The 14241-nt window shown below is 36.8% G+C and overlaps 1 protein-coding gene across 1 annotated transcript; it reads right to left on the reverse strand.

The window, feature by feature from the left end:
• Positions 1-1860: 1860 nt before the first annotated feature.
• On the reverse strand, positions 1861-11384 carry si:ch211-241b2.5. Its single transcript, XM_034709781.1, has 10 exons — positions 11009-11384; positions 9907-9967; positions 9508-9773; positions 8871-8967; positions 8363-8626; positions 7232-7339; positions 4597-4665; positions 3835-3885; positions 2902-3028; positions 1861-2532 (listed from the first exon to the last, which is right to left on the reverse strand). Exons 2-10 carry the CDS (start codon positions 9959-9961, stop codon positions 2046-2048), a joined length of 1524 nt encoding a protein of 507 aa, XP_034565672.1. The 5' UTR covers positions 9962-9967; positions 11009-11384; the 3' UTR covers positions 1861-2045.
• Positions 11385-14241: the final 2857 nt, after the last annotated feature.

Raw genomic sequence — 14241 nt, forward strand, 5'->3', positions numbered from 1 at the left:
TATTTAACAGTAAATGTGCAATATGTAGCATGAGAGAGACAGAGAAAAGCAGCTAACTTAAATTCATATTAATAAAATATTTTCATAGTGACACATTTCCTGTGTGGAAAGAAGACATATCTACTCTTTTTGTATTAAATACACGGTGTCTTGCATCATAATCCTGTGTTAGTACACTCAAGACAGACCTCTTCTCCCAAGTATCACTACTTATATGGTAATCTGCATGATTCTGCTTCCTGACCATAACCCTTACATTTTTTGTGTGTACAGTACCAAGGGGTTTGGTCTAAAAACTTGATAATTTCTTGCATATGAAATAATGTTTCCTCTTCCTCTTAATGCTAGTGTTCACAGATCAAGTTTTACAAGAGTAAGCCTGGTGTCTCAACTAAGAATTTCCAGCAAACAGGAACAATCAGAAGAACAGACCGGACATATTCATCACAGTTGAGATTGCAGATTAACAGATGTGTCCCTGAGCGAAGTAGAAACCTCAGGATAGACAAGTGACCTTGATTGGTGCTCATAGTTCAGTTTAAGTAAGTGAAGTTGTCTTTAAAGAGTTAGCAAGAAACAGCTGATGGAGGAAAACCATTCTCTTGTGAAAACAAAGCAAGTAAGTATGATCAGGGGAAATGTAATCAGGTGTTAATGTGTTATTAATGGGTTTGTTTTTATAATTATAATTGTTTACTCTGTTTTCTAACAGCTGATTCTTTTTAGATATGTAGTATAGCTCTGAATCATTAAAGCTCCTGTGAAGATTTTTAGTTGAGTATGAAAGAGACTGAAATGAATATTGATGCCTCTTTATGAGCCACAAAAGCAAACAAGACTTTCAGCAACAACACTGATCATTAGTGTAGCTATTATTAATGCGTGTGGCTGCTGCCGAAGGGTAGGTGTTAGACAATGTGATAAACAGCATGCTGCAGAAACAGTTTTGTTTTACATTCTCCACATCAAAGATTCACTATGAGTGACACATTTACCACTTTGTGTACCACTTTGTTGCTGGCCCCGAAATAATTCTCTGAAAAACACTATGAGTCAACAGAACTGACAGGAACTGCAAGACTTCATGAAACAGCTCTGAGTGGACATCATCATTTGACCTAAGGCTATTTTAAGAAGGTAATTTTAAATGGACCACTTAATGTCTCATTATCATAAAACCAAATTCAAGTTTTATCCCTGAGGGTTGTTGGAAATAGAGTAACCAATAACACGCCCTCTGAGTGGTTCAGAGCTTTTCCGGTCACTGCCGGCAAAGTTTTCCCCGTCTTAAAGTTTCTTGTGCTCCACTAGATGTCTTATCCCATTACCTGCAACATTGTTTACCTAAGTAAAGGTAAGTTGAACCCCTAACACAGTAAGACATGACTCAATTATGAGTCAAATATGCTGATTGGATGGAAATTATAATTAGTCATACATTTTTTATATGGAAGATACAAGTACATGAAAACAAAGAAAAACAAGTTATTACTAACAATTTGTTACTGGAATCAGTTCTCTTGCCAGGAATTTTTAAATAGTGTCACTTCCCTTTTCCCTCAGAGCATAGACGCAGCTTCGCTTGCAGTTTAGCCTGACCCTGATCCCTGATGATGTCGTTTCTCTTTCAACCAAACTGAAATCAAACTGAAACCTAACTCCATCATCCAAAAAAGTACTGCAGCTATCTAATGTATTGAAGAAAGTTTTTTGATGTGGAGCTGAAACCACTCTTTGGAGTTCCATGACGAGCACAAACAAAGGGGGGTGGATTACTTCTTGTGCTGTGGAGTTTCTCCAACTATACTGTGGTTGATGTGGTAGAAAATGTTACGTCTTGAAAAAAAACATTCACAGGTATTCACAAAAGAATAGAAAAGCAGTTTTTATTGTGCAATTTACATATATCGACTTAAACAAGTTCTGCAGCATACTTGGGCATCTAAAAAATCTGACCACAGGGTATAAAAGAGGTAATGTAAAAAAACCTATATCATTCAAATGTTTGTTTATAATGTAACAAGCGCTAATCCCTGTTCTCTTTGTTAGCTCAGTGTGTCAGTGTCTGTTTGGAGCTCCACCAGTCCTGTCCCAATTATTTCTTTCAACTTTTCGCAATGTCCTGTGCAAGCCATAACCAGCACCCTACATCCTTCTGGTTCATTCAGAAACCTCCTCAATGACTCATCAAAAATCTGTTCCCCTTCTTTATACCCGTCCAACAACAGCAGAGCTTCCTTGGACCGGGTCAACACGGTCCTCAGCTCCTCCTCTTTTGAGATCTTTTCTGTGTGGAGCTGAGTCATCATTTCCTGAAACAAGTCACTCTTCGCTCTGCTGCAGTCCATGTAGAGCAAAAGTTGCACAGCGCTGAGGTCAAGGAGGTTAGGGAAGGCATGGTCTGGTCCCTCAGTCCAAGAAGAGACCAGGATTTGGGCTAATGTTGTCTTCCCACTCCCTGGAGCTCCCTCGAGAAGAAGAGTTTCTCCCACTTCTGGGAGTAAAGCTTGGAGATTCACAGGCTGGCCCTCACTGACAGGAGAAAAAAAGAAGGAGCAATGTGAGCGTAAATACACAGTCCCAAATGTTGAAACACAGATTTAAGAACAAAGACTTTGCCCGAAACCACTGGACCAATGCATACAAGTTTGAATTCTTTATAGTGGCTGAAATTCTAACTCAGGCAAATTTACACTGTCCATCACATAAAGATAGTGCTGAATGTAAACGAGTGTGGGTCCTCATTTTGAATAAAACATCTAGAGAAGGGGAAGAAGGGATTAAAGAAGAGAGTCAACTTCAAATATTCAGAGTAGTTTGACGTAAAAAAAACGTAGTCACCGGAGAGGCATAGACATAGATTAATCTGGCATTCTCATTATGTGGAAATTAGTGACTCACTTGTTTTGCAGCCTGTGAGGCAGCACCTCCACACCGAAAGCTTCCCAGTACTGTCTCGGCATTTGAGTGAAGGGGAGATTAAGGTAATGAGCTTTCAAAAATGCTCCAAGGTTTTCTTCCATGCAGCCTAGAGGGAAAAACCAGAAATGATTGTGTTTACATCTAGATAAACAATCCATTCAACGTTTTCTTTTTCAGGTCGGCATTTATGAAGTGATTTTTTATATGATGTAGTTCAGTAGTCTTGATAAGATGAACTACACATTTCTGGCAGAAGTTTTCCTTGAATTTGGGTTTCTTAATGTTGGTGTTGAACATCTGAAAGCAGCATTCATATCAACAAACTACAGAGAACATTCTAAAACTAACAGGGTTTTCTTTGGCGCCTCTGTAAATTAATTTGTGTAATCATATTGAAACAGTTGGTCTATTGATCACTGCAAAAGAGCATAGGTAACTTTCTAATAAATTATAAATTACTTAAAGCTCCTGTGAAGAGATTTCAGCTGGTTGTTAAACAAACTGAACTTAATACTAATGTCTCTTTATGACCTTCAAAGCAAACAAGGCCATCAGTATTTCTATATTGTTATTTCTAACACCTGAACCCTCTGCCAGGCTGCAGGTGTCAGGAAGAGTGATATAGGAGAAACAGCCTTTTTTTTTAAATACATTTTTCATAGCAAAGTTTCACAGCGTCATATACTTGACTGTCAAAATATGCAAAAAATTGGCCTAAAAACATGACTTTGACATGTACAGGACAAAATCTGATTCGTCATTACTTTTATATACATGTAGTTTCGCAGTAAACTGAACACACATGGATCTGACTCTATCATTGGCAAAAAAATCTGCCCTACTTATTTATTTATCAACTGACTTCAAGAAATCATGAATGCAACAGTTCTTTGAGTCATCAGAGTCACGTACCTTCATTAAAAGTAATTTTCTCCTCCTCATTTTCTCTCTGTATTTGCAGGCCTGATGAAAAAAGAACACACCTTTTAAGCAACGAAATCCCTGCATCAGTAAATTAATAGTACTGACTTTAAAAGGTTTAAATTTGAAATATAATTCTGACCTATTTTACAATGATCAACTTCTCAGGAAAAGTTTCTTTGCACATCTCTATTCAGAGGAATCAGTGCTAAAACATCGGCTTTTGCTTTTGCAGACTATTACTAAATTCTTCCAAAGATATATTTCATCTGAGTGCCCTTCATTAAGCATTTCACATGAAAACTTAAACAACAGGTCCTCCTGTACTGAGAGTCATGCATCAGATGCTATTTGGTTGTCTTGGTTGAAGCACACAAGTTGGATTCTGCACAGCCTCTTGTGGCGTATACATGGCTTTTACATCTTCTTTACAGTTTGGATAGACTTAGAAAAGATCTAAAATGGTTAATTGTGCACTCCATGAGTAAGTGGAAGCATATCTTATAATCCCTGTAACACATAGTGAAACAGGGCACGCAAATGAGTATGATATATTCACAAAGTGAGATCTGCATATCTTAGATCAATGCTGTCCTGAGTTTGGCTACAAAAGTATCAAAAGAGCCTTCAAAAAAGCTCTACTCGTGCAGTGAGATTTATATTGCTGTTGTTATGTCTGCAGCCATGGCTGTTGATGTGGTTGTTAGTGTAGTCAAACTGTATGAGTTGTTACAAATGGTTATATGGACTTACAAAAAGCAGGCAAGACATTTCTTCCACCTCCATTGACACAAAGGTTCCTGGTGACGGCATTTCTGCACCCTGTGAAGAAAAAACATGGCTGTTGATTAAGTTGTTAGTGAAGCATGTGTTTGTGTATTTTGATATGGGTAGATGGAGGGTGGAAGTTTGGCTGGTTTTAAAAGATCCAGTCAAGCTCTCATGATGATAGATCCTGGTAGGTTTGATTTGTTTATTTTTTTTTGCTTTGAATACGTTTTGAGCTTACCTTCTTATCTATTCTTTTTTTAATAACATGCACTGTTTCTCATTTTGAATCATCAGATCTTTATCAAGTTCATAAAGATTTTACACAATAAAGATCTAAGGACCAAAACTTTGTTGATAAAGGCAGTACAGGTAAAAATGACTGACAATAATCAAGATTCTCTGATTTATTTCCTAACCAAAACGTGTTGACCCCTGTACGTCGAGTTAAGACATTATGTTTACAAAGAACTTTTAAAAATTGCAAACTTCTACTTGTTAAGAGCAACATCTCATGATTTTCTGACATAACTTCAGTCAGATGTTACATCACTGTCACACATTCATACATTGAGAAGAATATTGTTGGCCTACTTCTGATATGATAGAGGTGTTTGTTATACTGAAAAACTGCCCACGCATTTACAAATAGCTATAAGGCCAAGAGCCCGGTCGGTGTTTCCAAACCTGTTGGCTGTGACACAAATCAGGATGTCCAAAAAGCTAATTCATGCTCACATGATAACTTGAGAGTCACATGCTGACAAGAAAAAAATCCCTTGAGCGTAATGCCTAACAGGAAGGGGGCAAATCAGACACCTTGAGTCTGCACCCTTTCAACAAACTTCCTCTTTTTAGAGGTTAACTGACTTGACTCAACATGACTTGTTTCATGAACCGTGTGATATCTGTTTTACACATCAAGTTGAAATTACACAGTTTTTTACAAACAGGGCAGAAATTCAACTGACAGTTTGACAATGTGACTATTGCCTGGTTGTCTGGCTTGGGGCTAACTAATCAATTCTGCCTACCTCTGTGAGTCTGACATGAGACAAAGGAGTTTTAATTGGTTGAGTAAGTTTTGTTAGGTCTTTTAAAATGTTATTTCCTGCTCTTAAACATCCCAACATGTATATAATTCTTCCCCTGTGGACTATTAAAGTTAAAATGACACCAGTATTAACACTATTGAGTACAAGCTGCATCAGCTGGATTATTTCCTCGTATATCAGTGCACATCCTGTTGGGAAATCCAGGCCCTGAGTGACCTCTCTGTCCCTACAACCTGACTTACAGGCTGAAGACTGAATGCCCCAGAGGAGGAGATTTGGTTTTAAAATATTGGAATTTTGAAAATTACAATTATAAAAAGAACATTTAATACTCCATCACTGTCCAGAGCATTTAAGGCTTCATATTTGTATTGAAGGCAATCAAATTGTCACTTTTATATCTGTCATTTGCCACTTTATTGATTTAAAGCTGCAGTGGGGAATTTTAGAGAAACTAAGGATTTGAAATAAACCCAAGGTACTTGTGCTCTAATGGAAAAGATAACAGGAAAACCCCATTACACGCTTATCTCAGTATCTTTGCTCTACTGATAAATGATATAACATATCACATGGCCCCCAACGCCCTCCACAACCCAGACATGATGAAGATAGATGAGGATAAATGGGCATTGAGAGCCAGCACATCCCTTGTGTTATCAAGTGGGCACCTCTCTTCACCGATATGTCAGGTTAGGCCCACAACACCTTGGGGAGGCTCAACATGACTCCAGCATCCTGAATCCACCACCTTTCATGGTAGCTCTTACCCCCTAATACCCAAATGCAAAAGGGGTAAACAGTGAGAGGAGTCTGTAGAGAGGTGCTACAGAAACAGGACAGGTGAGGCAGAGCCAGGGTGACAAGCCTGCTTTGGCTAATCCCCCATTTTTATGAAGGAAGACAGGCAGAGTCAAAGTGAGAAGCCTGACTTTACTCTGACAGAGTTTGGAAAGTACCATTGTCACTGATACCTAAACCAAAACATCATTATCTTGAGTGACAAGCCTGCTAGCTTCAACACGTATAAGACTCTTTCTAAATGAAAGAACTTAATGGACCTATTACAGGTCTACAAAAGCCACATAGGCCAGTTCAGCCCTGACAGAGTGTTACTTTATAATGATTTGGCGAAGACTCCCTGTTGTATATGTTGTATGTGAAACCACCACCTTTTTAATATGGTGGGGTTTATATACATGTCACTGCTAATCCTGAACCTCTGAAACACTACATTTACCTCAAAGCCTGTTGAACAGCCTTGCATTGCCTTTTGTTGAACCATGCAGCTTTAAATTCTCTAAAAAATACCCTCCTACCATAACCTTAACATTTTTCACTTCCCATAAGTTGGTATTGTTATGTACTGTTTTGCTCTGGGTTGGATTGTAAACACAAGTTTTCATTTGATGTAGTTTGTATTGGACCTTAGTATACCATGACTAAGGTATATTGTCTCCAGCCTATAATCACATTCTGTGTACTGCTGTGCTTGTTGGAGGCTGAACTGGATGAGAATTGAGTGAAATTGGTAAAAGAAGACCTGAGGGATTTAGATTAGTTACCTTTTCGTCGATACATGAGAACTGCAATGATAATGATAAACACCATCACAGCCAGGCACAATGTAATGATGACAGCATCACTTCTTTCATGAGAAGCAGAAAAGTCATCTGTGAAAAAACAGAAAGAGAAGTGTTTAACCCTATAGAATCATACATGTAGTTCGGGAATTACAGGGCCAGAACACGATTTGGCAATATACAATTTATAACCAGAATGGCTTTAATCACTGACCACTGTGGAAATAACCAAATCTACCAAGAGTGTGAGAAACTTCCTCTTAGTGGTCAACAAACTTTAACTGCACAGCTGTTAAAATGACTCATGCTTATAAGTCACTGATGATAAGCTGATTAAGCTTGACTGCTTTTTGTTGTTGTATTTACCGTCAAGTTTCCTCATTTCGTTTTAAAATAACTTGCTGACATCAGATGTCATCTGCTTAACTGTTACTCTAAATAAGCAGAATAACACTCTCACCTTGCTGTCTGAGAGAAAACAGCAATGTATCTTTTGCTGACTGGTAAACAGAAACACGACAACCTGCAAAAACGCACCCACACCCAGGAAGCCACGTTTTCACACATGACAAGATGGGTTGCAAAAGCACAGATCTGTTGTTGAACCATCAAAGATCAACCCTACACACCACCTACAGCTCCACTGAGCAACACAGTAACCGTGTTTCTCTGATTGATACCACACTGACGTGGGTTGAGTGTGGAAGTCTCCATGAAATAGAAAAATATGATCATAACAGGAAACAGCAGTAGGTGGTGATTACTACACAAGTGATGACACTAGTTTTCCTGTTTTTTTTTAAGATCGGAATAATGAATGCTTCACCTTTCTTAAAGGTTTCACTGTTTTTGTGTAATTCGAGATGAACTACAGACGATGTTATGACGGTTGGAAGCTGTTAACGTGGGTGCCATGAAGAGAAAGACAGTGACGCAGATGCTGAGAGATGCACTCATACTTACCATATTTCCATAGCATTTTATGGGTTTTTTTATATGTAAGAGAGCTTAGAAGAAATGTGTTGGGGAATAACTTGAAAAATGGGTCAGCATCTAAAACTCTGTCCAGTTCAATTCTGTCTTTAAAAGCTTTAACAGAAAATAAATATTTACCTGGAATCTTAAATGTTGCAGAGTAGCCGTCCCTGGTAAAGCTACAAGTGTAATTGTTTTTGTCTGGTGATTTGACACGGATCTGACTCGTGACAATAAAGAGCTGCTCCGTTGTTGATACAGCACTTGTGTTGGCATTGAGTCTCTGCATGTTCCCATCCTGCCACACAACAGAGGACTCAGGATATCCCTTGGACTGACAACTTAGCAGCACCTCATCCTCTTTAGATTTACCAATGTGTTTGGTAACATCTCTATAAGGTGCTAGAGGGGAAGCAGAAAGGAACAAAGATATGGTAAAGAGCTCTTGCAAAAAGGGAAGAGCCAAAGAGAAAACGTTAAAAGCATTGTTTCTTTTACAAAATTGAGTAACATTGGTCTTAGTTTCATTTTTCACAATGAGGCATCCGCTTACTGCCCAGAAATGACCCATGAGCACATATTTCTCAGAACGAAGCCCTAGAAGTCTTCACCCCCCATAAAGTAACACTGTCAAACTGTCACTAACCTTTAACGGATAGAGTTATGGCTTTATAATCAGCTCCTTCTGATGTCTCCACCAAACACTGGTACCTCCCAGAGTCATTGATTCTGAGTCTGGAGATCTGTAAAATGACAAAAAAAACAGGGTATGGACCTTATTATTTCTCATGATCTGAATTACATTCAAAAATTAAGCACTTTGTTGTGTAATTCCTCACTCTGTATTAAAAAATGTCTACTTATGTATAATACCAGCTGAGCTGAAATGTAGGATAGCAATACTTGATGTCAAGTTAAGGTTTTTCACACTTTTAACAGCTAAGCTGTTCTGGTGAATCTTAGCTCATCTCTTGGTCCTAATTTTGCTATACTGTCAGCAAAACTGTTGTTTTCTTTCTGTTTCTTTCTGCTACAATAATATGAGCATGGATAATAAAGGGACATGTGTTAATGATACTCTAGCATTAGCAAAGATTCCAGTTCAACTGTCATCCTACGCCACACTGGGGAATTTTACCCTCACATCAGAAATTCCCAGTGGGATGAAAAAGAGATGGCAAGCCTGGACAAGTTCATTCAACACTAAAAGGAGAAATTAGCAGGAAATAACCCATCACTTACAAATAATATGTAAATCTAAACATTTCCCTGTTTGTATTAACCTGTAACTTTGCCAAGCCGTTGTTCAGCTCCTCTTTGAGAAGCTTCACTCTGCCCCGATAGTCTGGATCCTGGGAGTCTGTGAGCTCCTTCCCATTATCCATCCAGTAAATGTGCCCAGCCGATGCAGAGGGGATCCGATTCCAGGTCACCTTTAGGTCAGCATGAGGAGAGGATAGTTTAGGCTGAAAGCTGCAGCCCAACTCAACATTTCCTCCGAACTCTGATTCATACAAGCTTTGTTCTGCCTCCACAGTGAACAAGACAGCTGGAAAAAAAAATACAAACTGATGTCAAAATGATATGTTTTGCTTCATAGCCCTAAAAAATATGTAGTAAGCAATAAACAATAACAAATAGTACTCATTTGATGATTTAAATGGGAGATTTTGGCTATTTACCTGAGAGAGCTGGCTGAAATAGAACTTGCAACACTAAAACAAGGGCCAAGTCCATCGAGACCTGAGGCAGAACCGAAAGGGAGTTTAATAGATGTTGAAATCTTTTGGCTAAGTTACTGTAAACATGAGTCACATTTACTGAAGAAAACCAGATGTGCTGCAAAAAGTTTGATCCAGTTTACTTATTCATTCAGCTGAAAAATAACACGACAATGATGAGACAGAAAAATGCACATCACATGTTGGTGACACAAACAAAGGTACTCGTGGTTTAAGCATGACTCGGCTCGAATGCAATGAAAACCACTTCCTTGTTTACTTTCTTTAAACAAGAAAAGGTCATTATTATGAATAAGTTAAAGAGTTTCCTGACTCTGGTGCTGTTATTGAATGTCAGTACCCTCACTCAAACATCCCCAGAAGCACAAGTTTTTCTCTTTGAAAAAAAAGTCTGTCAAGGAAAGGAAACCAGATTTCTGTGGAGAAGATTTTGTCAAACACAAGGATGACTGAGGATTGTTTTGCAGCAGGTGACTTAAATAAACATGCCTTTACACCTCCAGTTACCCAAATACAACCATGCTGCATCTGCAAGACAGGTTTTCATTCAGATAGCATTTGAACATACAAATCTCAAAGTGCTACAAGTTGTCTTTTGAGGGAAAAGCCCAGTAAATAACACGCTGATCATTTCTGTGATTTAAAAAATGGAAATAGCAAATGCAGCTCAACAGAATGTTGGTCAGATATCTATCCTGAGCTCTGTCTACAGTCTGGCTCTCATTAGGATTCAGTCAGTGAATGAAAACTTTGTTGTTTTGTTATAACAAAATAGGCTAGAATTGGAGAATGTTTATACTAGCCTGTGTGGTATTCAGGCAAGTACTCAATTTGCAAAAAAAGTTGATACGTCGCTAAATTAAATATAGCATGTCACAGCCAAAGCTCATAAAAATAAAACTGATTAAAAGAATAAATAAATAATGCATACGAATACATTGTCATGCCAGCGCTAATAGCAGTAGCTTCTAGGACACATGCAGGCAGTATTAACGTTGTGTAAACTCAACCTGATGTGTATCAGTCAGTAAATAGTTCTTACCTGCAGGTCATAGCCCTCAAACACTGGATGTATTTTCAATAGCTGTTTGCTGCTTCCTCCACAACTGGTGTGAAGTCTCTTTGTGCTGTGGTGTTTATAAAAATGGGTGTTTCTCAACTCCCGACAAGGGATGTCCCCACTGCTCTGAAACACACCCCCTCCACGTGTTTTCTCAGACGTGACAATAGAGATTGAGATTGCATTTACCGTAGCAGGTGGACCGAATCCAAACCATTATGAAACGTGAAACGCTAGTTTAACGCGGTTTAACGATATGTTGTATTTTGTTGCATTTCAAGAACAGAAAGGGGGAGGATCCTTTGTAATGATCAAGCGTTCACACGGAAGTTTGACACAGCAGCTTTTACTGTAAGGAAACAAGTCACAATTCAACTGCAAGGGTTATTTTGTGTATTGCCCTTCCGGTAATTGGAAGTTCGCTACACGTGCGATAACAAAGAAGAGATGACATAAAGGCACAGCCAATTACAACTTAGTATGATGTCATGTACAGTAGCCTTTGGATCTTTTATGAAGTATATGCAGTATTTTCCAGTATAACATGCAAACACTGGCTATAGATAAAAAATTCCAGAATTACAAAACTAGATTTCTGAAGCAGGGGAATCATGTCAGTACTGTGGATTACAGCTTTGTTATCATTACTTGATATAACTGCAAATAACTTTGGCAAAGCCTTATTACTAAAAACAGCGCCAAACAATAAAATACAAAAAACCTTAAAAGAAAACCAATTGGCTAGATTTAGTAAGAGGAAGCATTTGGATGTTTTTATACCTTACTGTACAAAAATGTCAAATGTCAAACACTGTGTTATATCCTTACCACTTTAACATCCTTGTTTATATCACCTTCATTCCTTACACTTTTTTTATGAACTTTGTTTATTAGAACTTTTCTGACAGAATTTGCCAATTGTGTTAAACACTTGTGATTAACAATGTCTTATCATTATAATAATATATATATAATATATATATATATATATATATATATATATATATATATATATATATATATATATATATACATTCCCTGCACTTTTGTACATAGCTAATTATAACTATTGTGCATTCCTGTACACTCTTTATTATTATTCTATTTTATTTTATTCGTATTTCTATCTTATTTTATTCCTTTTTCTATTAATATTTTGACTTTCTTACATACTGTGTGTAAGAGCATACTGTAATAACTGAATTTCCCCCCAAGATAAATGAAGTATTTCTGATTCTGATTTCTGATTCTGAAATTGCTCTGATACATTACATACATTTTTTTCACTGGGGAAAATTATAATGTTTAGTGATTTTAAAAAAGTTCTTTGAATATTGTTCATTATACACAGTCGGTACCATTAAGGATATAAAACATGTTAAAATGTAAAAATAAATAAATAAATAAAAAAAAAAAAAAAAAAAAGAGGCCATATATCAGACAAAGAACTTAAGTAAATGTGGGCTACTAAGTCTATATAACACAAAAGATCAATCCCTTCTTATTCTTCTTGGTTACTACAGCAAATGAACTGGAGGTCAGTGTTGTTATGTAATGAATATGTTTCCAAGAAATTTCCAACAGCAAAACTGTCCTTACACATGCTTACATGCAAATCAGTTTGAATGAAAATGCAGATGGGATTATGATGGAAATATATCAGAGAGATGTCATTACAATTTCCAAGTTCCCAATTTTGTGTAGTTTCCATACAAGAGTAGAATGTTTTTGTAGTCATTTAGTCAGCTATGTTCTGCACTGGTGTTACTGCCTCTACAGACTGACTGCACCTCTATGGGCTTTCCAGGAGCTCACTTGCACCTGTCACTCCTGTTAAGATATGGTTTTATCTTTCACACAATCTCAGATTTTATCAGTGCTGTTGTGCAAAAATGTGCAGATGGCTAATTTCCCATACTTTTTTTGAAAACTCCTGGAAATCTGGAATTTTAGAGGATCTTTATTTCTATAAACCTGACTTAATCTTGGTGGAAAAACTCGTACATTTTACAAACAAGTTTTCTCCTCTTGGACTTTCTCCTTTGGCAGTTATTAACAGATATACTGCACAATATGACATTAGGCTTGTATCTATACTGTTCTTTGATGAAGATCATGACTTCCCATTGAATTTTGTTGTCAACCGAAGAGGGTGTTTCAGGTGTCATTTATTCAGCAAAACAAATGAAAAGCAGCATGACATTATATTTCTTCCACAAAGTTACAGAATGAAAGGCCTTTGCTTCATCCATCATCCATGACCACTTTAGATGCAGGTGCTAATGGTAGTTGACAGTATTATTTGCTTAAACTTAAAGTTATACTTCAGAGCCCATTAACGGCTGTATATTTCTTGCAAATTAATTTTTCAAATATAATACTTAGCTTTGTGGAATGTCACCCCCTAAAAGTTGCCACCAAAACTTGGAGGTCTACATTATTACAAGACTTTATATTTAGAAATATTCTCTAAATTTGCTATTCATAAATTTAACCTTAAAAACAAACAGGTACCTGACTCTGAAATGCAAGTTCACGCAATCAAATGTATTGGTATGTGGCACATAAACACCAACAGAGGGAGCCATTTCTCTTCAAAGTGCAACAAGCTTGAACATCAGTCAATCAATCAATCAATCAATCAATCAATCAATCAATCAATCAATCAATCATTCAATCAATCAATCAATCAATCAATCAATCAATCAATCAATCAATCAATCAATCAATCAATCAATCAATCAAACTTTATTTATTTAAGTGCTTTTCATACAATGACATTGTAACACAAAGTGCTTTACATAAAAACAACCTAAAATAGAAAAATTAAGAAAAAGATCCCAGCCCCAAACCCACCCCACAATCCTAAGGATAAGAACATAATATATGCAACAAAAGTAATAAAAACAATAAAAAAATAAAATGAATAAATGAAAAATAAAAAAGAAGTTGCTGAACAAACTGAGGAAACGCTCTCATGATATCTTATGAGGAAACAATGGAGGCAAAATAAGATGTTAAACTCAACACAGGAAATTAAAATCACCAAAATAAAATACTTTTCTTAGATAAAACACTCAAGTATTAAACCATTAAAAGAAAATAAGATGATATACTTATTAAATAAAATAAATAGTACATAAATAAATAAAATAGAATCAAAGTGACTAAAATTTGAACTAGATAATAAATAAATAAATAAATAAATGAATAAA

This window comes from Notolabrus celidotus, chromosome 19, assembly GCF_009762535.1.
Source record: "Notolabrus celidotus isolate fNotCel1 chromosome 19, fNotCel1.pri, whole genome shotgun sequence".
NCBI lineage: Eukaryota > Metazoa > Chordata > Actinopteri > Labriformes > Labridae > Notolabrus > Notolabrus celidotus.